The following is a 23,326-nucleotide window of genomic DNA, read 5'->3' as shown; positions in this document are numbered from 1 at the left end:
AACGTGCCCCTTTTACAGCCCCATCTTTAGCCGGGGGTAAGCGCTTCAGCCACCCCGCCTCCCTGGTTGTCCCTTCTGCTTCTGCCTCCAGCACTGGCCCTTGCTCGCCCTTTCCTGCCCATATCATGGAAAGCTTCTGCCCCCAGCCCTCTCTCTTTGCTCCCCTGCATTTGATGACTTTCCCTTCTCCCTTCAGCCAACTGGGAACCCATGTTCCCATTGCAACGCCCCTTTATAAAATACAAGTTGTCCTGACAGTTAAGTTACTCTGGAGCGAAACTGCAGGATTCCCGGCACGTTGCAAGGCAGGGGTAGGCACGTGTTTCCGTAAGGCACCTGTCAACAAACGGCTAACTGGTCAAATGTTTTTGAAGTGGTACGTAATTTATCCCTATCTAGGAGACTCACACAACACATTAGAGTACCAAAGGCCCTGAGTTGTGGGTGAAATATCGATAGCAGGAATGATAGCTGATGCTCTTATCATATTTATGTGCCAAGAACATTCTAAAGGTTTTCATATGTATTGTGTCATTTGCAATAGTAGGTGTGCAGTATTACTCACCCATTTTGGAGGTGATGAAGCTGAGACCCAGAGAGGTTAAGTAACTGGTCTCAGGTGACGCATCAGGTCTCCCAGCACTGTCCTCGCCACCCTCCTGCCCAGCGCAGGTGTTCCCTGGACACGTCGGGAAGTGGCCCTCCATCCACTCCCCCCAGTTCACGCACGAGAAACCGAGGCCTAGAGAAGTTCCAGCGCCTTTCCAAAGGTCACGTGTGCGATTAGTGAGTGAGATAAAACTGCAAATCAGTTAGGTCACTGCCTGGTACTTGAAGACACACTTAAATCAATCCTAAAGAAAGAAAATCCTTTTGCAAAGAGTAGTCATCTCGGACTTCCCCTTTTTGATTCACATTTTCATAACCGGTTTTATTTTTATTTTTATTTTTTTTCTTTTGTTTTCGGTTTTATTTTGATGGGGTAAATACAGAGTTCGATTTTAGGAGGTAGAATTATTTTTCCTTTTTAAGTCCTGCTGACCTCTCTCGGGCAGGTTGATCTGTCTCAGCCCAGCCTCACTCCCGGGTGCCAGCCGGTGAGCGCCAGCCTTAGACCTGGGCTGGCCCCGGCCTCAGCTGGCAGCACAGACCCTGCTGCAGAAGCACGCGGGCTGCGTTTGGGACAGGACGTGGCAGGAAGCTGAGCTCTGGGGTCCCGGAACCCCGTCCTAGGTGATCCGGTGACTCTGGATTCCGCCCGCGGGAGCTTCATGGCCGGGAAGTGGCCCGCGCGCCTCACTCTGCCGCTGCGTGGGGACAGATGCTGGCGGGGCGCCCAGGCGTCCTGGCTGACCCCAGCCCAGGCCCTTGCGGGGCCTGCAGGTGACCCAGTTCAAACCCAGGCCGCCTAACGCCAGCGATGAGGGAAACCCGAGTTCTCTCACCAACACTCACAGATACGTGATCATTTATAACAGAAGAATTTAGAAAGAAATCGTGTATAATAGGAGAATGTAGAGTAAAAATAGACCGTTCCTGAGAACAAATGGGATAGAAATAACCCGGGACTTGAGATGGTTCTAATGACTACCGCTGAACACTAAATTTGTCTTTAAGTTTTCTAGCAGTTAAGGCAAAAAAGGAAATATGTTGAGTTACATGGTTTTACTTTCTGGCTAAAAACAGCTTTCCCATTTGTCTGCAGAGAAAACTTGTTATTTTTGTGCTAAATTCAACCAGTAACTTAGCACATATGCCCTTGGGATGGCACCGATGAAACATCTTCACCACAGTTCTGCGAAAGTCACAGAAACACTGTTCAGTTAATGATAGTTGAATGGCCCATCTAAATGTCTTGTCAGTAAAGACTTTATCAACCATCTATCCATCTGTCCATCCATCCGTCCATCCATCCATCCTCCGTCCATCCGTCCATCCGTTCATTCAACTGCTTACTTTCTCGCCTATTAGCTCCGAGGGCCAACCCTGGGGCGGAGCCCGCGCTAAGTCCTGGGGACACATGCTGGTAGACGAGGTCGCATCCCTGATCTCAGAACTCGCAGTGCAGAGGAGGTGGGCCGGGACTCGGTGACGCTCAGCCTGAGATCTAGCTGTGTAGTTGCCCGGACACCCGGTGCCACGGTGCAGGATGTGCTGGGAGCGCAAGGGAGCAGAAGCTGGGCGGGCCATTGAGGTCGGGGACCATTGAATGGCTCTTCAGATCCTGGGGTGCTGCAGGAACGCGTTCCAGGGGAGGGGCAGCACGGGGGGGGGGGGCATGCAGCCCCACGGGAGCTGGCATCCACGTGGGTGTGATCAGCACACGAGTAGGTTCTGATCCACAAGCCCAGGCCAGAGACCTGGGACGCCCAGGGTCGGGACGGGGGGTCAGTGGAGTATTTCAGGCAGGGGGCCCCGGGATCTGTGCTGGCACTGGAGGCCAGCGGACGGCCCCGGGCTCACTGCTAGAGGCAGCGGGGGACAGATTCCGCACAAAGCGGGCTATGCGGGGGCGGACTGGAGGCTGGGCAGGCGCCTGTGGGGGCCTTGGTGCCTGGGCTGGGGGAGGAATCGGGGGACCCCGAGCTTGAAGGGAAGGATGTGCTGGGTGGACCGCGGGTGACCCTGGCTGAGAACTGCGGCAGAGCTGGGAGGTCTGCGTGGGACAGAGGCTGGGACTTGGCGGACACGGGAGTCGGGGCCAGGCGTCTGGGCCAGTATGTGATCACAGCCGAGAGCTCTGGGGTCAGTCCCGCTCGAGGGCGTGGAGAGGACGCGTCCCCAGGCAGGTGGAGCGTGGGCAGGTCTCCAGGCTGATGGGCACAGGAGGCCCCACCCATGACCTGGCCTGGCGGAGGCAGAACCTGCGCTTCCCCGCCCCTGTGCCCGCCCAGCGTGTGGGTGCTGCACCCCTGGCGGCCCCACTAACCCCGCAGAGACGAGCCTGAGGCATGGGAGACCTGCCGTGGTTCCGGGGAGATGACCCAGACTCAGTTTCAGAAGCTCCTGGGCTCAAGGCGCTTGTTTTCCAGCTTGGATGAGATCTCTGCACACCTGAGCCCAGATGAAACTGCTAATAAATTTGTCTCTCTGGAGCCTTATCTAATTTCTGACATTCACCGACTCCACAACGCTGTGGAAGAGTTCCCAATTGTTCAAACTCCTTGGTGTCCCATCAGTTTTAAATTCCTGCATCTATTTCTCCAGTTTCCAGCACCTTGTTCTAAAAAAAAAAAGAAATTAAAAACCTTAGAATGCATATATTTTTATACAGCTCAACAGGGAATTTTAGGGTCCTATCAAGAGGCCAGGGAGTACAGTAAATAAGAGAAAAGGAATACTTTGGAACCAAGGAAGGTCATGGTGTAAACAGAGCCATTTGCTTCCTGCAGAGTCATCGCTGGGAAATCAAGAAAGAGGGCTAAAGAGATGTCTTAGTTTTCTACAACTAGTAGAACTTCTCTTACACCTTGGGCCTGTGCATGGCTCAACCTCTAATATTAACATCAACACGGAGATAAAATGCTTGTCTTTTGTTTGCTTTAATAGGAGGAGCTTTATTTAATTTACTTCCCAGGGCACCTGACTCTTATCAATTGCACTGAACTAATGTGATGCACTCTAATAACAGGATTTAGATTAAATTCGTAGAGTGGTTTGGGAGCTGTAAAGAGCAGGAGCTCAGGCCTGTCCCTGCATTTACTGAATCGGTACTCATATTTTCACCAGGTCCCCGGGTGATTTGCCTGCTCATTGGTATTTGAGAAGCATTGGTAGAAATGAATAATAAGCAAATATTGCAAACATTTCTTTTTGTCATGAAAGTTATGGATGAAAACCACTACTGTTGCTGCAAGTCTTTACTAGAATCCTTTTTTCACAATAGAAATTCCTTGTAATTCAACATCAAATAATAGGTTGGAGATCAAAAAGACTTGAACATAAGAAAGAGGAAAAATCATATTTTATTCCCCAACTGTTTCCGAATTTTCTTTTTGTTTTAGAACTGACATAAAGATCCACAAGTCCTAAAGAATAAATTTTTAAAAGATCTCTTCAGTGAATGGATTAAATAAATAAATCTCTATTTCTTTGTGCACCACTTTGTCTGCAGTGGAGGTTTTCTTGCTGTGAGACAAGTTAAATCTAACTTATAAACAACATATCCTAAACACAGTGTTTTTACATGAATAAAACACTACCTTAACATTTCCATAAATAAATAAATATTTGAGCAGAAAATGAAAGGAAGTTTGAATAGTTTGAGATCGCTAAGCCCTTAGGCATTTATGGCTGTGACTAGCATGGTGCCTTGGAAATAAATTTTATCTGATTCTTGCAAAAATACATTATAAATAAAGGTATAGGTATGGGTTTCACTGAGGGCAGACTCTGTAAGAAATTGTAGATTATAATATCACGGTAGTAAGCTGGAAGTCATTTTGGAATCCTCCCTTCCCCTCAAACTCACATGCAATTAACGTGCCACTCCTGTTGGTTCTAATGCTCAAGGGCATGTTGATTTTATGTGCTTCCTCTGCAGGAACCGCTAACTACCTGCCAAGCCTGTCCTTCTGTCCATCTGTCCATCCAGCCATCCAGCCATCCAGCCATCTATCCAAATCACCTTCCTTATCTGTCTTTATCCATCCATCTACCCATCTATCTGTCATCATCTGTATATCGTCTGTCTATCATTTATCTAGTCTATCTAAATTACGTATCTTCTATTTGTCATGTATCTATCTGTTCCCCTATCTATCTAACCTTCTCTCCCTCTCTCTATCCCTATCATGTATCTGTCTCTATCTGTCTCTATCCCAGAGGTCTCTCTTCCCCTTCACTTTCTGGCACACCCCCTGACCAACTCACTCTCCACTTGAGCCCATGTTACCTCTCCCCTTACAAATCCCTTGTTGGTCTCATTGCTTCTAGACTGTTATACAAATTCTCTAGCCCATCATCAAGGCCTCGTATGGCCTCTTCAGTCTGTCTCCAGCCACAGTCCTTGTTCTCCTCTTCCCAGTGCCTCTGTTTCTCTCAGTTCCTAAGGGTCGCCAAGCTCCTTCTCCCTGGGAGGCATTTGTATATCCAGCTCCTTTCCCCACCTCAGGCCTTGGTGTTGCCATCACTTTCTCAGACAGGACCTTCCTGACAGTCTTCTTGGAAGCCTAGCTCCCCATGAGTCTCAGTTTTAATGCCCTGTGTGTGCCTCTAATAGCACATTATAGATTACGTTTATAAATTGTTCGCATTGTATTTGCTTATGTGTTTAGCCCCAAGGAAAGTGGGCTCAGAGGCAGACCTGCTTCCCCTGCTGTGCTCACACTAGTGCCACGTGTTTGGAAGAAAGCAGGTGTCATCCCTCATTTGTCGAACAGACAGAATGTGTGTAAACCAATTTTTAAAAATTCACGTAAGTTTAACTTTTTATTACTTTGATCTTCTACTACTTTGAGTAATCTTCTATTACTTTGAGTTCCTAATTCATTATGCAAGTGATTACTTTTAAAAAACTCCTTTCAAGTTCATTTTAGGAAAAGTTTCCAGTATGACATGTTAGTCTTTCAGAAATGCTTGCTACTGGGAACAAAAGAAACATGCCAACAGGATGCTTTGATGAAACGCTTCGTTTAAATCTGTATCAGCAGAGGCTGCGGGCTGCTCTCAACGGTTGTGTTTTCTCAGGATTGGCATCAAGGACGTGCAGTGTGTGGGTTGCTTTATTTGTCAGTCTAATCTGGCAAGGTGGCACCCAGAAATCTGATTTCAGGGCAAGAAACAAGGAGCCCAAATTCTCTTGGACTCAGAGTCTTAAGAAGTTATGAGTCCAAGAGCCCATATTTTTAAATATTTCAGGTCATTCTCCAATGAATTCCATTCTCTCAAAGTCCTACAGGGAGGCCAAAACTGTAAATGTTTGTTAAAACTTGACACCTCAGAACTTAGTCATTAGAAGATGAAGGAGCCCCCAAATCGAGCATCAGGGAGCCTGGTGACCTCGCTCCCACGAGGGGTGTACGGTGACGGCAAAGGTCCGGGGGTGACAGGAGAGCTGGGAGAAATCGCAGGGGAAGCAGGCGTTTGGGCAGTGCACGCAAATGCTAGCTGTGTTCGTAGAACGCCAGACATCAGGATGCAAGGTGAAAAATGCTTATTAAAATGCTTTATGTAAGTTCATCTGATGAATGGATATTTGCAAAAAGTATTGATAATTGACTGGGAGATTATTTAAACCAGCATGTGTAGACTTTAATAATTAATTTAACGATACGGAATTTTATAATAATGAAAACAAAAGAATGTTATATAAAAATGATTGCTTCATATGGCTATAAATTACACATCACATCAAAAAAATATAAGACTCTAATTGCACTTACAGATGTTAGAATATGCTCTAAATACATATGATCTATGACCCATGAGCAAACTGTAATAAAACTTTCTAAATAAAGAAGTTAATTAGTAACACTCTCCAAATTGGAATTTGTTTTTGAGTGTTTACTGAGTCTTAACTGGAGCCTTTACCTGCCCCCTTTTGGGTGGAAGGTCGGGGCTGGCCTGACCCTCAGGACACATTGTCAGCAGAAGGAACAATCTGTGCTAATGAAGCTGGCAGCTTGCTGGAGGCCGATAGTAAGGTTTCTCTTATTTTCCCTCTAATCAGATCTCAATTACAGGATTGAAAGACATTTTTCTTTACCCATTATTTAAAAGCTGATCATATTTTAATTTCACTTTGAATTGCCCATAAGATATTAAATAAGTTAATGCAGTGCAATTATCCAACTTAGGAAATGTGCTATTTCCTTTTCTCCTTAACTCCTCTCTGGGCTCTGCGAAGAGCGTCGGCAGGACCCATTCCTCGGCCTTCGGACGCTCCGAGGAGGGCACGGGCTTCCGGAGCTGGTCTCTGGGTGTGGTCGAAGTAGCGGAAGGGGCTGCTCGTCGGGTTCATTGTTTGTTGTGGTCCCACCTCTTCTGACGCGCCCTCATCTCTTCCTCCTCTGCGGGGAAAATAACCAGAACGTCCACATTCAGGAAAAGGTCAGTCCGCACCTTTTACGGCCAGTGGGGAGGGGCCTCTGAGGCCGCGTGCTGGGCCGTTTCCTGACAGCTCACATCTCCCCGGGTGGTATCTGCAAAACGCCTGCTCGACCCTTCGGCCCATGTGCTCAGCGGTGCCACTGCGGCCTCCTTTCACAGATGGGGTGGGGGGCGAGGGGGCCTCGCTGCCCAGGCTCGGGGGCACCACCTGCCTGATGGGGGGCTCTCTGCCCAGGCTCGGGGCACAACGTGCCTGATGGGGGGCTCTATGCCCAGGCTCGGGGGCACAAGCTGCCTGATGGGGGGCTCTATGCCCAGGCTTGGGCCACCACTGCCTGATGGGGGGCTCTCTGCCCAGGCTCGGGGCACAACGTGCCTGATGGGGGGCTCTATGCCCAGGCTCGGGGGCACAAGCTGCCTGATGGGGGGCTCTATGCCCAGGCTTGGGCCACCACTGCCTGATGGGGGGCTCTCTGCCCAGGCTTGGGGCACAACGTGCCTGATGGGGGGCTCTATGCCCAGGCTCGGGGGCACAAGCTGCCTGATGGGGGGCTCTATGCCCAGGCTCAGGGCACAACGTGCCTGATGGGGGGCTCTCTGCCCAGGCTCGGGGCACAACGTGCCTGATGGGGGGCTCTATGCCCAGGCTCGGGGGCACAAGCTGCCTGATGGGGGGCTCTCTGCCCAGGCTTGGGCCACCACTGCCTGATGGGGGGCTCTCTGCCCAGGCTCGGGGGCACAATGTGCCTGATGGGGGGCTCTCTGCCCAGGCTCGGGGCACAACCTGCCTGCCAGGGGCAGCCAACCATGCAGTTTTGTGGTGTCACAAGCCCAGGTTCAGTGAAATGAATTTAATTGATTTTGATTTGCAGTCCAAGAAAGTCAGGTTCCACGTGTCAGCCACCCGTTTCTTTCTCCTGGTCTTTAGCTAAGCTGAAATATTATGAGGGCAGATTTTACTTAAACCCAGACTTATTGAAGTCCAGTGAGAAGATACAACCTAAGTTAATAAAAGTACACTTTTGTTAACGCATATAACTATATTAAATATTTGTCTTGACACGGAAGTAGGTTTTGTTGTGACCTTTAGAAGAGCCTGCCCTGCTGAGCACGCGGGCAGCTGGGCTCACACCTGGGCAGAGGCTCTCCTGGGAGAAGCGGCCACTGCTCCCGCCGTCCGGGGGCCTCTGACACGGTGCTTAGAGAAGGGAAAAGGCTTAACTGCATCAGGTACAAGAGCTGTCCGAGCCGCCACCCTCATCCCATACCCGTCTCTGTTGTTTAAAGTTGTTAGCACCTATAAACAGGCGCCTTTTACCTGCTTGCTGGGACCTGTGGGGCTGGTGGACCATGAACCTGGCTGTGGAATGCTCTGGCTAATGTCTGAAAATGAAAAATACCAAGAAACCCAGGCCTCGCGCCGGAGCTGCTGCACGAGCGCCCCTGGGTGGAGGGAGAGATGGTTCATCGGCGCACCTCGAGGTGCTGCGCTGCCAAGCTGGGTGCCCGCTGGGTCGGGTGCTTCCTCGCTGGCCTTGCCAGCCGGCTCTGGTGGCGCTGCCGGTGACTGGCCGTGACTCATGATGAATAGTGGATTGTGCATAAAACGTCCCTGAAAGCTTTACAGTATTTCTGTAAGCCACAAGCTTTATTCTCTTATCTTTGGATTTTGGTATGTTTTTTTTTTTAATTTTTATTAATAAAATCAATCAACATACAACACGAACATTCTTAACGTATGAACATTCCATACTTGTTGTGCAATTAGAAGCTCACAGTATCATCACATAGTTGTATATTCATCACCATGATCATTTCTCAGAATACTTACATCACTCCAGAAAAAGAAATAAAAAGAAAAAACTCAAACATGCTGTACCCGTTAACCTTCCTCTCACTGACCACTAGTTATGTGGTCAATTTATGTTAACCCAATTTATGTTAACACTTGTTCCCCCTATTATTTATTTATTTTTAATTCATATTTTTTACTCATCTGTCCATACTGTAGATAAAAGGAGCATCAGAACAATGTTTTCACAATCACACAGTCATATTGTGAAAGCTATATCATTATACAATCATCTTAAAGAAACATGGCTATTGGAACACAGCTCTACAGTTTCAGGCACTTCCCTCTAGCCTCTCTAATACACCATAAACTAAAAAGGGGGTATCTGTTTAATGCAAAAGAGTAACTTCCTGGATAACCTCTTGACTCTGTTTGAAATCTCTCAGCCACTGACACTTTATTTTGTCTCATTTTTCTCTTCCCTCTTTCAATGTAGAAGGTTTTCTCAATCTTTTGATGCTGAGTCCCAGCTCATTCTAGGATTTCTGTCCCACACTGCCAGGGAGGTTTACACTGCAGGGAGTCATGCCCACGTACAGAGGGGGGAGCAGTGAGTTTGCTTGCTGTGTTGGCTGAGAGAGAGAAACCACATCTGAGCAACAAAAGAGGTTTTCTGGGGGTGACTCTTAGGCCTAATTTTAAGTAGGCTTAGCCTATCCTTTGCAGGGATAAGTTTCATATGAACAAACCCCAAGATTGAGGGCTCTGCCTATTGCTTTGGTTGTCCCCACTGCTTGTGAGAATATCAGGAATTCTCCACTTGGGGAAGTTGAATTTTCCCCCTTTCTCACCATTCCTCCAAGGGGACATTGCAAATACTTTTTTATTCACTTTTCAAATCACCCTGGGATTTATCAGGGCATCTCTCTGGGCAAACCTACAAAATCTCATGTCCTACTCAAGGTTCCATGTACTTATGGTGCTCAATTAGACTGTCCATATAAGTTATATTAGGAGATGCACTAGTCAAAATATAAATTTTGTACCAAATAAACATTTATTGCTTTAGTCTCACACGTAAGCTAAAGTTTTAAAATATCAATTACCATCTATTTTCAACACCCTGCAACATTGACATTCCTTTGTTCTTCCTCATGCAAAAACATTTTTTAACTTGTACATTTAGTCACTATCATTGTACACTCTATGCATTCCTAGGTTATACCATCTCAGTCTTTATCGTTTATCTCTTCTAATTTCATTTGTGCCCCAGGCCTCCTCTCTCTGTCATTCTCACATTCAGCTTCATTTAGTGTACTAACATTATTGTATTACAGTTAGGTAGTATTGTATCTGAATTTTGACAATCAGTCCTGTTGCACAATCCATATCCCTTCAGCTCCAGTTACCCAATATCTACCCTATTTCTATCTCCCGATGACCTCTGTTCTTAACTGAAACTCTCTAAGTTCATTCACTAATGTTAGTTCATATCAGTGAGACCATACGGTATTTGTCCTTTTGTTTCTGGCTAATCTCACTCAGCATAATATCCTCAAGGTCCATCCACATTGTTACACGCTTCATGACTACTCTATCTTACAGCTGCATGATATTCCATCGTATGTATATACCACAGCTTGTTTAGTCACTCATCTGTTGATGGACATTTGGGCTGTTTCCATCTCTTGGCAATTGTAAATAATGCTGCTATAAACATTGGTGTGCAAATGTCCGTTTGTGTTCTTGCACTCATGTCCTCTGAGTAGACATCTAGCAATGATATCGCTGGATCATATAGCAATTCTATACTTAGCTTCCTGAGGAACCGTCAATGGATTTTGGTATGTCTTGCACTAAAATTACCTTCAAGATGTTTTTTCTTTCCCAAATCCCATATTTCAACTAGCTACTTTATACCTTTTTCAAAACTCTTGATTCAAACAATTGTTTAAAATGCATTTGACACCAAAAGATTAAAACTGAGATGATATTATTAAGAATTGATTTTAATGGTGTCAGATCATTCTCATTTGAATGAATCAGTAAAAGTCTAATTATTGTTTAGGCAGTACATCAGGATTCTTGTTACCACAGGGTGTTATGTCATTAGAAAAATATCTCCTCCTTATAGAGGCAGCAAACTGAAATAAGATGCTTAAAAGGGTACTTCAGCTGTTCGATTAAGCAGAACCACTGATTCATGTGTTTCTAACAAGCTGAGTCTTTGTCTCACATCCCACATAATGGGAGAAAGTACAATTTATTTTGTAGCTTTCTCTACCTTTAGATGCCGTACCTGGATTTGGAGTTTTTCTTTGGTAATTTTAGGTTTTCTTATGTTCTTAAACACAGGACATCTTGCTTAAAAAATTAAGAATTATTTTATACTTTTTTTCTTTTTTTTTTTTTGCATGGGCAGGCACCGGGAATTGAACCCGGGTCTCCTGCGTGGCAGGTGAGAACTCTGCCTGCTGAGCCACCGTGGCCTGCCCTATACTCATTTCTTAAGCCTGGATTCTGACTTTTAGCATTTCTGCTGTGTTAGGAAGAATTAATTGTATTATCAAGACATAACTATGTTACCAAAAAATGTGAAATAACTGATACAGAAACTGGTGTGTGTTTGTGTGTGTGTGTGTGTGTATGTGAGAGAGTGGGTGGGTGTTCAGCTCGGGGGCTCATTTCCACCGGACCTTGGCGTGGAAGATGTGTATTTTACGATGTGCATTTCAAGGCACCAATGTTGGGCCTGTTTACCTTTCACTTGTCGGTTTCCGGAGGTGCCTAGTCTGAACAGGATGACAGAATGACCCGCTTTTATCAACAAAATGTGATTCCGCATACTGATTCTGACTTATTTTATGGGCTCAGATGTCCTGATTTATCCTCTGCATAGCTCTGAGCCTTCTTTTGTCTTTATGCAAAACTCGTGTGAAAAGAATCAGCTGGATGCCTTCTCTCTTACTTGTCTTTTTGGCGTTCCTTTACTGGCTGTGCGCTCAGAGCTTCCCACTGAAGGGCGCGATGTTCCAGCCCGGGCGACGCTGGAGCCGAGCTTTCCTTTCCTGAACACTCATTTCAGCCTTGGCCCGAGGTACCAGCACGGTGCCTTTTGGCTGTGACTGTCCCCGTGGTGCGGGTCTGGGAGTCCCGTGGCGGGGCTCGAGGCGAGGGCTGCCCCAGTGGGGACATCTCCGAGGTCCATGTGGCCAGTCCAGCCTCTGCCCAGGGGGCTCTGGGAAGACCCCCAAGCTTCAGGGGTCCAGACTTCCACCTGGGGTCCTGTGCCGGAGCCGGGGACGAGCTGAAGTGACACCAGCGCGTTCCTCCTGGGGAGTGTGCACACCTGCGAAGTGATTAATGAACGAGGCTATTGATGCACATATAGTAATACGCATTGGATTTATGAATTTGGAAAATGTTTATGTTTCTTAAGATCTTTACATTTGACATCTTCCAGTCAGAGAACATGATATGTCGCTCTATTCATTTGTATTTATAAAAAATTGTCCTCCACTAAAATTTCATACTTTCTGGTTAAGTATATCCCTAGACGTTTTATGGCTTGGTTGTGATTTTTGAATGATAACTTTTCCACTCTCTACCTGATTAGCCCGGAGACTGATTTCTGGATCTTTTCCTGCATCCAGACACCTTCACCTTAGTACTTACATTACTGTGCATGGCTTTTATAGTTGAGTCTCTTAGGGAAGTAGTTCTGGGTTTTGGCCTCTGGATCAGCAGCTTTGCTCTAATCAGGGAACTTGCTAGAAATCCAAATTCTGGGGCGCTCAACCCAGACCAACTGGATCAGAAACTGTGGGAGCGGGTCCCCGCTTTCAAGACATTTAGATATAGAAACACATCTGTAAAAATAATGACAGACCTTTTTCTTTTTTGCAGATAGTTATATTGCTATTTCTTCTTCTTAGATTGTAGGATTTTAGATGAAATGTGTAGAATAATGTTGGGTACCAATGAAAATAATCTTGCTTTTATTTTATTTAAAGTAGTCTGTTGCTTGTTAGTTTTTGGGTCTTTAGTGTGTTTAAAAGTCCTCATATTACTTGTAATTTTTACATACAGTTTTTAAACAAGAATACTGGCTGAATTTTAGCAAATGTTTTCCAGAATGTATTGATGCAATTACAGGAGTTTCCTCCTTCTATTTGTTAGTATTTGAAATGTGTTGATGGACTTTGCAATGTGGAACCGTGCATCCATGGAACCAGTCTAACTGGTGCACTTTTTTTTTTTTTTTTTTTTTTCTTTTTTAACATGGACAGGCACCGGGAATTGAACCCGGGTCCTCGGACATGGCAGGCAAGCACTCTTACCTGCTGAGCCACCGTGGCCCACCCAAATTGTAAGTTTTTTTTTTTTTTTTTTTTTTACATGGGCAGGCACCGGGAATCGAACCCGGGTTCTCGGTCATGGCAGGCAAGCACTCTTACCTGCTGAGCCACCGTGGCCCACCCCTAACTGGTGCACTTTTTATACATTTTGCTAGATTTGGTTTCCAAGGGCCACCCCCTGCCTTCTTCCAGCTAACTGAAGCATGTCCTTTTCCAAAAAACAAAACAACAACCAAAGCCCCCCTGTTCTCTCTTGTCCGCGGCCCCCGGTTCTCCTCCTGCTCCCCGAGGCGCAGGTGCCTGGGTCCTCACTGCCCCCCGCCCCCCCAGGATCCTGCCTCGGGTCTGGCTGGGCAGCTGTCCGCGCCAGGTGGAGCACGTGACGGTCAAGCTGAAGCACGAGCTGGGGGTGACGGCCGTGATGAACTTCCAGACGGCGGGGGACGTGGTGCAGAACTGCTGCGGCTGCAACCGCTACCCCGAGCCCATGTCGCCCGACACCATGACCCGGCTGTACAGGGAGGAGGGCCTGGCCTACGTCTGGATGCCCACGCCGGACATGAGCTCCGAAGGTCAGGGCTGGGGGCGGGGGCGGGGACCCTGCTGTCTGTCTGTCTCTACCTGTCTGTCTTACACACGTCCATTTACCTACCTATCCTCCATACCTAGCTCTGACTTTTACAATGCATCATCTCTGTTGGCTTCTATTTATCTCTCTGTATCATGTGCTATCTATCTGTCCATCTGTCATCTACCTGTCCATCCATCTAACCGAATGACCTAAATGTGGACAGTAGAAATGGAATTAACATAAGGCATGACATCTCATGTATTAACCTGCATCTCTGGGCTCTGTGGCTGCTTTACGCAATCTGCCTACTCAGCGTGCTCGCGGATGCTGCTCTCCACTGCCCTGGAATTGGCTGGTGGCCTGCAGCTCCACGGGAGGAAGACCAGCACAGCTGTGGCCTCTGGCGCCCGGTCCTGCAGGGAGGACCTCGCTAATCAAGTGATGAGAAGACCCAAGGCTGTCAGGAGGCTGTTTGGGGGTCGGGAAGGTGCATGGGCCTTGCTGGGAGAGCGCTGGGGTGACCCGGCTGCTGGGCTCCGACTGTGAGGGCGGGTGAGGAGAAGGAAGCGCAGGTTCTGCCCTGCAGCAGCACCAGGCCATGGGGAGGGGGAGACTGCGAGGCCCTTTCCCCCCCCAAAGCACACTGTCCCTGCCTGTCTCCCCCGCCTTCTCTTTCCCCACGTCTGCCTTCCTTCTTTCCTTTCCTCCTCCCTTCCTTCCCTTCCCCTCCCCGCTTCCCCTTCCCTGTCTCCCCAGCTGCCCAGAGCTGAGCCATGCAGGCAGTACCCCTAGCGGTCGGCGGGAGGCAGCAGAGAGCCGCAGATCCCTGTGTCTAGGCAGGCAGGTGAGCAGTTCAGGTGGACAGATGAACCGCCAGGTAGGGGTCCGTGGCTGCCTCCACTCCTGGGCCGCTAGTAGGCATGGTAACCTCCTTGGTTTACCTGTGTCAGCTCATTGCAGTCTCAGGGCAAGTCTCCACACAGCCCCTGTAAGGGGCCCCATTCTGCAGAGGAGACAGCTGCAGCAACCAAGGTGAGAACCCGGCCAAGGTTAGGTAAGCAGGAAGAGCCCAGGTAAGTAGGAAGAGGCAGGTAAGGAGGAAGGGGCCAGGTAAGCAGGAAGACACCAGCTTAGGAGAAAGAGGCAAGGTAAGCAGGAAGGGGCCAGGTAAGGAGGAAGGGACCAGGTAAGCAGGAAGAGGCAGGTAAGGAGGAAGTGACCAGGTAAGCAGGAAGAGGCAGGTAAGCAGGAAGAGGCTAGGTAAAGAAGAAGAGGCCAGGTAGGCAGGAAAGGGCCAGGTAAGAGGAAGAGGCAGATAAGGAGGAAGAGGCCAGGTAAGGAGGAAGAGGCAGGTAAGGAGGAAGAGGCCAGGTAAGAAAGGGCCAGGTAAGCAGGAAGAGTCCAGGTAAGGAGGAAGGGGCCCAGTTGGACGCCGAGGGGGAGCCGTCCAGCGTCGAGACCCTCCTGAGTCCAGGACTTTTCAGCAGGGCCAGGTCTTGCGGTGCTGCCCGCGGGTGATGTTTGGCGCGGGGGCAGCCCCGGGAGGTGTGCTGAGCGGCGCGGGAGAGGGTGGCCAGGCCCGCTGTCCGCCAGCCGCACCCTTGGCCCTTCCTCTCGTTCTCGCTGTCCTATGTGGAGAGGTTTCTTTTCCCTTTTCTTTCTTTTTCAAATTCTGATTTGTGCCTTTGTCCTGAGAAACAAAAAGCTCCCAAGTCTGCCACCCAGCTGACAAAGTCTGTTCATTGGAGGCCAGTTTTCCTCCCAGGGGACACAGGGCGTGGGTGACAGAAGCACCGGCGATCCCCACCCAGCGCCTCCTCCCCCGCCGACCCCTCAGCCCGCTGGCCCCAGCTCTGGCTCCTGGGAGAGGGCGGGAGCGCCGGGGAAACTGCGCCGGTGAGCCTTGGACACAGCCCCAGCTCTCACTTTCGGGCACAGGGGACTTGGGCTCCTCCGTGTCAGTCCAAAGGTGGAGGGAACAGCGGGCTTGGGTCAGTAGTCCGGTCAGCCACCCCTGCCCAGCACTCCCCTCCCCTCAGCACTCCCCAGGCTCTGATCCTGTCCAGAGGCAGACCTGGGCCCTCAGCTGCTCCTACAGGAGCTGAGGACTGTGGTAGCCCTGGCCTCGGGGGCCGGGAGGTTCCTGTGCTGCTGCGAGCTGCCCGGGCTGTGCCTAGGAGGTGGTGGTGGGGGGGGAATGCGACAGGGGGCAATGCCAGGCAACAGGGGGCAGTGCCAGGAGACAGGAGCAATGCCAGGAGACAGGAGCAATGCCAGGTGACAGGGGAGGTGCCGGAAGACAGTGGGCAGTGGCAGGTGACAGGGGCAATGCTAGGCTGTGGGGGGCAGTGGCAGGTGACGGAGGCAGTGCCAGGCTGCGGGGGCAGTGCCAGGTGACAGGGGCAGTGCCAGACTGCGGGGGGCAGTGCCAGGCTGCGGGGGCAGTGCCAGGTGACGGAGGCAGAGGGGTCTGCAGAGCAGGGTGGGCACCTGTACAAAGGTGCCCCGGGCAGAGCATTGGGATGGGGCGTCCCGCCTTCCCTCTGCACACCTGCCCGTCCCCCCACGAGCGCACCTGCGGCCAGAGGGGGAGGGTGCAGCCTTGGGCCTCGGGGGCACTTGCGCTTTGAACGAGGATGTCTAATTGGGGAGTCTGAGCTCCACCCAGCGCCTCTCGTGGAGATTCGGGGTGCAGAGAAGACCCGCAGGGAAACCGCTTCAGGGCTGGGTTTCCCATCTCTCCCATCCCAGGCTGGTGGCCTGAAGGCCGGGTGTCGCTCTCCCTTGTGCTTCTAAGGTGCTTCCCACCCAGAGGGGCCCTGCAGGGTCAGGGGGAGAGGCTAAAGGCCAAGTCGCCCGCTCGCCGCGCCAGGTCACGCTTTTTAGGGTTTCCCTTTCTTCTTTCTCCAAGTCTTTCGCAGCTCCCCAACCCCATAAAATGGACGCTGTGGGCTGGAGACACTGCAGGAGCTCAGAGAAGTGACAGTAGGGGTTGTCCCTGCCCCAGAGGGCACTGGGGAAGAGCCCAAAACCCAGCAGAGCAGGGGGCATCCTGTCTCGAGGCGCTGAGGGGAAGGCCCTTGAGTGGCCGTGCAGGGTGGTGACCGTGCCCGCCGAGGCCTTGAAGCAGAGACTAAGCCTGTACCGGGCCTCTCTGTGCCACAAGCGAGTGAACGCGCGATCTGTCCCCCGCGTCTCTGCTGGTGAGAACTCCCCTCGATTGCATGTGTGACACAAGCTCCGCGCGAGCCAGGCTGGTTTCGCCAGCACGGACTGACATGCGCTTTACCTAGAAGCGCATTTTGGATTAAGGCAAATTCCGACAGCATGATCTGACAGATTCTCTCTGAAACCCTCGAAACCTCTGCCAGGTCTATGCAAATCCCTCTGATGTAAAAATGCATCCATCAGACTTTTGGCCACGCTTAGGTTCTCTTGGGAGGGAAGTTTGCCTCAGTGTTGCCACGGGAAGTGGAGCGTGCCCACTGCTCGGTACCCGTCCCCGCTCGAGGGCTGTCAGCCGCGAGTCACCCAGCTCCGTAGGGCAGGAGCTGCCAGCGCCAGCCTGGCCCCGGGGGTCCTCTGGGCAGCTGCGGGGGGGCCCTTGGTCACCTGTGTGCTCTGCCTTCCTGCAGGCCGGGTGCAGATGCTGCCGCAGGCCGTGTGCCTGCTGCACGCGCTGCTGGAGAACGGGCACACGGTGTACGTGCACTGCAACGCCGGCGTGGGCCGCTCGGCCGCGGCCGTGTGTGGGTGGCTGTGCTACGTGCTCGGCTGGAGCCTGCGCAAGGTGCAGTACTTCCTCATGGGCAAGAGGCCGGCGGTCTACATCGACGAGGACGCACTGGCCCGGGCGGAAGGGGACTTCCTTCAGAAATTCGGGAAGGTCCGCTGTTCCACTGGCAGCTTGTAAGCCCCCTGCCTCCCTCGCCCCCACTGTCCAGTGACCTAGGGAGGGGCTGCCTGAGCCGAAGAGCCTTCCCCTGGGGCAGAGCTTCTCTTGGGCGTGCCCCGGGCTGCACCTCCCTGGACTGTGTTACTGAGGAAGCAGACTGAGTGAAGGCCGGGGGCAGCCTGGCTGTGCGGTGGCATTCCAGCCGAGATGAGAGGTGCCAAGGACAGTTCTGCCGCCTGCAGGTCACCGGGCCCCTGCTTTGTGGACATGGCATTTAATTTACTGTAGACTCAGGCCTGCAAATCCTGTTCCTCGTAGCTGTTTGGCTTGCAGAGGAAAGCACTAGGGATTTTACCATTTGCACATACGTGTGAGTGCACACGCACATGCACAGAGGCACACGGATTGTTTTTCTGCTGAATTGAACTGAAATCATAACATGGCAGTTGTAAATGAAAGGACTAAGCGTGCAGCCTGGACAGGGACAAAGGAAAAGCCCAGTGTGGCGGAGACTCTGCGGCTGTGCGGCCCGCGCGTATTCATCCTGCAGCAGTACCTTTGAGGCCCACCCAGGCAGGCCCCTCCGTCTCCACCCAGCAACCCGCGGGACGAGCAGTCACGCTATCTGCCCTCCCTTCCCACTCGTCCCCGCTCTGTCTTTCAGGTGAGTCTCCAGGGGCTTAGGGTGCCCATGGCAGGCCCGAGCTGGACTTGGTCCCCTTGTTTATTTGGCTCTGAGCTCTCTTTCCCATGCGACGTACTGGTCTCCCAGCTCAGTGCAGAGGATTCAGCTTTCTCTGAGAGTGAGCAGTTCCTACAGCGAGAAACAGGATGTAGCCAAGGAAATGAGGAAAGTGGTCTCACCTTGCGCAGCCTGACTGGGACACGGTGGGTCAGCTCAAGGTCCGTGTGCTCTGGGTCAGCCCTGGGGGTCTGCATCACCAAAGGTCGGACGGCCAGACCCCCAGAGGATGGCTCCCAGCGCAGGGCCAGGCTTGGCTCACTGCCGCCCCCTGAATCCCCGGCCACCCTGCCCCCAGGACATGCAGGCCTCTGCTCCGGCTCTGTACGGGGCGCAGGAGAACCAGGCCCTGCCTTCCAGGCTCTGGGCCAGTACCGGATGGGGGCTGGATGGGGGCTGGGCGGGCCTGGATGAGGAGCTGGGCGGGGGCTGGGCAGGGGGCAGGGAAGCCTTCCCTGTGGGCTGCTGGGGTGCCAGGCGCATTACCAGGTCTCCTGACTGGATCTTCATGGCAGCCTGGGGGGACTCGGCTCCCTCCAGTGCAGGTCAGCAAATCCAGGCCCAGGGCTCGCACAGGGGGTCGACTGGACTCCAGATGCTAAGCCGGGCCTATCTGACCCAGAGCCCACTCCTCCATCAGACCACTGTGCTGCTCCTTCTTTCCTGCCACAAATGCTTGTTGGTGGAGGCTGGAGACTCGGTTTAGGAGGCGGGTTGGGGGGTAAGAAGGACACGAGGCACGTCTCAGAGGAGTTCAGGGAAGGCAAAATGACCAACTGCGAGGTGCCAGGGAGATGCCATCTGCTGTGGGCATCTGAGAGTCCAGCTCCCGCCGAGAGGGCCCATTAACAGCCAGAATGTGTTATGGAGCATTCATTCTAACAGACGGCCTATTTCTAACTAATTATTTAAGTGTGTGTATGTGTGCAAATTCAGCTTTGTTCCTTTCATGGCAAGCAGACCTCCTTGGGTGAATTTCCCCCCCTTTTTTTGCTCTGATAGATAAAACTGGTTTAGGGCTACTAAAGAATGTTTTGGAATAACCTCTAATCCTCAATGAATGGTATGTCTGATGCATTTTGAAATCATCTGGAGAGTTGGCTAAATAAAAGCATTAAAATGACCTTCGTGTGCAGAATTTTTGAAAACGTTATCCAGTTAGCCCCCAGACCATAACACAAACTGCTTCCTGATTTGTGCAAGGAACAGCCAGCTGAGCTAAATTGTTTTTACCCTGTCATTCTTACTTTCTCATTAGCAGATCAAAGTTGGCAGTTACATGACAAAAGAAAGTCAGTTGTGAGGGCCGCACAGAGAAGCAACGATGAAAAAGCAGGTCACAGAAAATCGAAGCAGATATTATTACTAACTGCATGTCACTCACATTCACTGCACGTTTCAGCCACAGATTTCTCAAAGAAAATCATGAGATGACCTCATTCATGGTCAAAAAAGTCCAAATAGGGTTGCTTTCTTTAAGACTTGAAACATTGTTTCTAAATTATTTTGGGTGCCAACATTAGAAAAGAATCTTTTGATGCCTATTAAGGTAGGGGCGAAAACACTTGGAGGGGCTAAGAAAATAAAGATAAGACAGTGTGGCTGGGATTCCGGAAGCTGTCAGAGGGCCGCGGGAGGAGGGAGCTGAGGGTGGGTGAGAAAGGGACTCCTCGTACCTAAAACAACGTAGTGAACAAGGAGTCAGTTTTATCCCACTGAAGATGCCTGCGGAGACAATGTAGCTGTTTCGGTTTGCCGGTGCTGCGGGGCCAGGGCCCCAGGAGTGGGCGGGCAAAGGGGTTGGTCAGTCACAGACGCACAGTTCTGAGGCCTCGGGAATGTCCAGACTGAGGCCTCCACTGCGGAGGCGGCGGCGTCGGGGCCCCTCGGTCACGTGGGGGGGCGGCGTGTCCTTCTGTCCCGGCTTCGGTTCCAGCGGCTGCTCCGCCTCTGGCATCTCCGGGGACGCCCGCCTGCATCTCCAGCCTGAGCTTTCTCCAAAATCTCCCTCCTAGAGGGCTCCGCAAGCTAAGGCCCACCTCGAATGGGCGGGGTCTCATCTCCTGATCAAGGGGTCCCGCCCACGATTGGGGGTCACATCTCCATGGGAACACGTAACCACGAGGCCCCGCCCCCAGCAGGTGGGTGCCCCGGGCCTGGGCAGAAGAGCCCGGCTGGCTGGTCGGGGTGCTCTCAGCTGCCACTGCACCCCGCGCGCCCTGGGGACTGGTGTCCGGTGACGTGGCCGTGGCAGAGGAGCGACCAGGGAGGGTCAGGAGAGTCCGGGGGCCTGGAGAAGTCAGGGGGAGCCGACAGGAAGGAGAGCCGACCTTGAAGGGAAGTGGGGGACCTGGGGAAATGGTAAAGTGAGGACAGGGAAAAGTGACACTTCCCAAGGTGGAAAGGCAGACGCTCTCCTTTGCAAAGGGCCTGTAGGGGGTGAGGGCAGGTCCCAGGACGGGACAGGGCGGCGTGTCCACCCGCTTCTCAGGGGGGCGGGACAGCAGAGCACCCAGGGGCTTCACACCTGCCAGGAAGGACAGGGCAGTGCGCTGCTGGTGGAGGGCGAGGGGCAGTGGTGGGAGGGGGCAGTGGTGGCCCCGTCCTTCCCTCAGCCCCTCCTCCACAAGCCCCATTTCAGCTCCTGGAAATGGCCCTCCAGGGCTCAGGCCAAACATCAGCCCTTCTCCACCGGCCCATCAGGACTCGGGTGAAAAGAGTTCAGCGCAGGGCGCCGCATCCAGGCCTCCCACCCACATGTCCCGAGACCCCAGGTGGGTCCCTACTGTGTCCCCTGCTGCCCTCTGCCCACCGGCCTCCCCCTGCCAGCCCCAGGCCCATCCTCCACAGGAGCCAGGCTGACCCAGTAAAAACGCAAGCCTGTTCCCATCATGCTCGAAGCCTCCAGGACACCCCATCTCTCTGGGGGTAATGGCCACGGCCCCCACTATGCCCTCCACTCTACTACCTCCCACCCTGCCCACCACGCTGCACCAGCCACAGGCCCCTGCTGTTCCCTGAATGTCCTGGGCAGGCCTCTGTCCGAGGTCTTTGCACGCTGTCCTCTGCCCGGAATGCCAGGACCCCCTGGCCGTGCTGCCCCTGACCACCCTGCTAAAGCTTGCTGTTCCGCCCCCCGCACTGCCCCCCTCCTCTCCGCCCACACCCCCCTGCTTTATTTCTCTCAGGCACTTACTGCTGACCACCATGGTATGTAATTTGCTTCTTCCTTCTACTGCCTGCCCCTCTCACTGCAGTGTGAACTGCATAAGGGCAGAAACACGCATCTGTCTTGCTGCACATGAGAGTTTGCACAGCTGGGCCTGGTTTTAGGCCCAAGGCATGGAGGGAAAGCCAAGCTCACGTGATGGAGAATGTTCCAGGTTCTATTCCCCCATGCCACTTATTTAACCTTCCAACAATGCTGCGAGTCACATCCCTGCTTCAGGTACGGGAACCCACCTGAGAGAGTGCATGCATTCTAGGGCAGCTCAGTCAGCTCCACTCCTGGTTTGCTGGAGATGACTCCTGATGGCCACTCTGTGTAAACTCCGGGAAAACTACATGAAGCATCCACCTGATGACCATGGGGAGGGGAAAACAAGTGGGTTTGAGAGGGGAGTGGACCTCAGGGAAGCAGGTGCCAGGATGGGCAGAGCTTACAGTTTGTATAGCATTCACCGGGTGTCAGGCCCAGTGCTGGGAGCGCTCACACAGCAGAGACGCCAGCAGAAAACCCTCCTTCCTTCTGGCTGAAGACCTGGAAAGCAGAAGCCTGCACATCTGCAACCTCCGCAAAGCCAGGGGACACCTGGAGCAGGGGAGGCCAAAGAAGGGGGACCTGAAATTCTCTGCCCAGATGTGGGCAGGTTCCTGCCCAGGGTGGGTGAGATACAGTGGGCAGTTCCTAATTGCCTGCTAAAGCAACCACATCACCTGACTTCAGAGGAATATAACAGAACGCAGAGTCTCCACAACATGCCGTCCCAGAGTGGACCCTGCCTGTGAGGAGAGGCCTGTGACTGCACAGCCTTCCACCTGCACAGCTTGCCTCCCTGTAGCTGTCTACAATTTTCCAAAAACGGTCGTTCCCTTGGCAATGCAGATGTTTCGTCAAAGTGTTCAGGCCTTCCTGTCCTCAAAGACTTCTCCCCGGCCAGGACATGGGTCAAGCTGGTCTGGAAACAGTGACATGGACAAGAGGTACATTGTTTTCTGGACCTTCTGCAGAGAGCCTCCTGCTCCCCCCTCCGAACATTCTCCCCTCGTTCACCGTGCTGCCTGGAGGTGAGCGACGAGACCATGGTGGTCACACCTCTGCCCAGTAATGCCCAGATACTGGAAAGCACGAGTATAAGGGACATCAGCATGAGTGTCTCCAGTGGCTAGTAGGAAGGAGAGCCCCCACGCTGGCGACTTCACTTTGGGATAATGACTTCCCATTTCACTGTCTGGCAGCTTAGAGCCAAGAAAGGAGGAGGGGCTGGAGCTGCGGGCATAGTGATGAGCCCTTAAGCTTTCTTCGCCTCTGAATGGCCCCAGGTGGAAAGCTTATACACTCCTGAGGCCAACCTAGACTCAGAATACCCTGTATTTGTGAGGACACGCCTATGCAGTGTCACCTTCAGGCCCTTAGTGGTCCCTGTTGGTTCCCTACGCAGTTCCTTTATCTCCCACTTCCTTCTGATGGAACCCAGTTAAGAGGCATCTCCTCCTCTCCTAACACTGCTCTGCCTTAGGGGGAGCCAACTGACCCAGATTCAGGGTAGTTCCTAATGAGCCTCTTTAGGGAAATCTCAGCCTTCTTTGGCAGGGGCTGGGATCCAGACTTAAGCAAATGTCAGCATTTCCTTGGGGAAACAGATTAGTTCAGGAAGGACCACATGCCTCAAGTTGGGTAACTGAGCAGCAAAGAGGA

The 23,326-nt window shown here is 51.9% G+C and overlaps 1 protein-coding gene across 2 annotated transcripts in view; it reads left to right on the top strand.

Moving 5' to 3' along the window:
- The window catches only part of EPM2A (EPM2A glucan phosphatase, laforin), an 86,706-nt gene extending 67,175 nt beyond the window's left edge, over positions 1-19,531 (top strand). For both annotated transcript variants that reach the window (XM_077143389.1, XM_077143390.1), the window contains exons 3-4: positions 13,531-13,772; positions 17,407-19,531. In XM_077143389.1, coding sequence (XP_076999504.1) covers positions 13,531-13,772; positions 17,407-17,684 — 520 coding nt within the window. In that variant the 3' untranslated portion in view covers positions 17,685-19,531. The remainder of the gene's footprint in view (positions 1-13,530; positions 13,773-17,406) is intronic.
- The last annotated feature ends 3,795 nt before the right edge of the window (positions 19,532-23,326 follow it).

Source organism: Tamandua tetradactyla, chromosome 25 (genome assembly GCF_023851605.1).
Source record: "Tamandua tetradactyla isolate mTamTet1 chromosome 25, mTamTet1.pri, whole genome shotgun sequence".
NCBI classification, from domain to species: Eukaryota; Metazoa; Chordata; class Mammalia; order Pilosa; family Myrmecophagidae; genus Tamandua; species Tamandua tetradactyla.
This window is presented reverse-complemented; position numbering and strand designations above follow the sequence as displayed.